General features: G+C 56.1%; 1 protein-coding gene across 1 annotated transcript; it reads left to right on the top strand.

The window, feature by feature from the left end:
- Nucleotides 1-964: 964 nt before the first annotated feature.
- On the top strand, nt 965-1,234 carry CHC_T00000010001 (hypothetical protein). Its single transcript, XM_005717760.1, has one exon. The coding sequence runs from the start codon at nt 965-967 to the stop codon at nt 1,232-1,234; it is 270 nt and encodes an 89-aa protein (XP_005717817.1).
- The last annotated feature ends 314 nt before the right edge of the window (nt 1,235-1,548 follow it).

Below are 1,548 nucleotides of genomic sequence, written 5' to 3'. Positions count from 1 at the left end.
GAGCGGCGGGGGGGCGGGCGCGGTGGAGGCGCGGCGTGGCGTCAGGGGCGGGCAGCGCGGCGCGGGCGCGACGCCGTGGGAGGGGTGCGGGGCGGTGTCGCGGCGTTGTACAGAGTTGGAAGGGGGGTGTTGACGGTTGCGGCGGGCGCGGGACGCGGCATTCCCGGACGCGCGGGGCGGGATGCGACCCAATCGGGAGGCGGCGCTCCGCGCAACGTGTGGCTGCGGGGTATTGTGGCTGCGACTCGGCTGCGTGCTGTGCGCGGGGGCGGCGCGCGCGTGTCACGCGGCCGCGGGGATGTTGTGGTGGAGCGGCGGCGGCCGTTGCCGGGAGTGGGACAGCGCGGCGGGCCGCGGCCCAGCGGGGCAGCACACGTGCACGCGTGGACACACGTGCGCGTGGACGCGGCGGGGCGCGTGTGCAAAGGTTTCCTCCGTCGAAACTTTTCGGCGCGCCGCGTGCTACCCTTCAGAACAGGTTAATTTGGGACACTTTTCAAACATTTAAAAGCAAAGCAAACCTCCAATCCACCGTATACAGTAGGCCTTTTCGACAAATACGTGCATACTGTAGAGATAATGATCGAATCACTATGAATCCTTGCCATCACGAAACAAACCTTCTCTTTGCGTAAAGACTGAGATGTTGCGCAAAAGAGTACCCGTTATCATAAATCATATCGAAATGCAGATATTCATTTTTTACTGAACCCCGCCCTTTTGCGTATGACAGCGGCAACCACAATCAAGATACATACTGTACTCAATTCACATAGCAATGGGCGACTCCGAAAAACATAAAAATACATTTTTTGTATGCGCAAATCCGCCGATTTTGATTGAGTCGGAGGTGTTTGTGCATACACAAACCGCCGATTTGCTCTTCGTTCCCCTCCCGATGTAATTGTTTGTGCACAGACACAAACGCACATCCGCACCCACCTATACCACCCTATATCATACCATGTGCTCAAATATTTCTCTGCGATCTGTCCGATCAACCCATCCCACCCCTCGGCAACCTCATTCCTATTTCGATCTGGCCTCCCTCCACACTTTCCCTCCGTCGTATCAGCCGCTGTCCAACCCCGCAGCCCAACGTCTACATGGCTCATGTTGCCGACTCCGACGAGGAGCCGGCACCCGATATTTGTCCCCAAGCCGGCGGCTCCTTCGTCAGTATCATAGGATAGGGCGTGAAGGGGGTACCGCAATCCGTCCGCCGGCGTGCTGACACCTCACTGAGGGTGAATTGGCATTAAATGTGTCTTACACAAATTTTTGTTCACATGCATTTCCGTGCTAAGGCACAAAATACGACACACATACACAAGGAAATTTGTGTGTACACAATTTATGTTTTTCGGAGTCGCCCAATTACACACCTATCGAGCAAACACTCACCAGCACCCTGCTCAACCGCCTTCCGTTTCACAGTTCCTCTCTTCAATATGCCGAGATCCCCCAACCGTTCAGGGGATCGTGTTACTTCTGCAAATGAAGCTTTCGCAGAGAACCTTGACGCAAACAATGCCTTGAGGCTACTCG

Source organism: Chondrus crispus, genomic scaffold (genome assembly GCF_000350225.1).
Source record: "Chondrus crispus Stackhouse genomic scaffold, scaffold_347, whole genome shotgun sequence".
Classification (NCBI taxonomy): Eukaryota; Rhodophyta; class Florideophyceae; order Gigartinales; family Gigartinaceae; genus Chondrus; species Chondrus crispus.
This window is presented reverse-complemented; position numbering and strand designations above follow the sequence as displayed.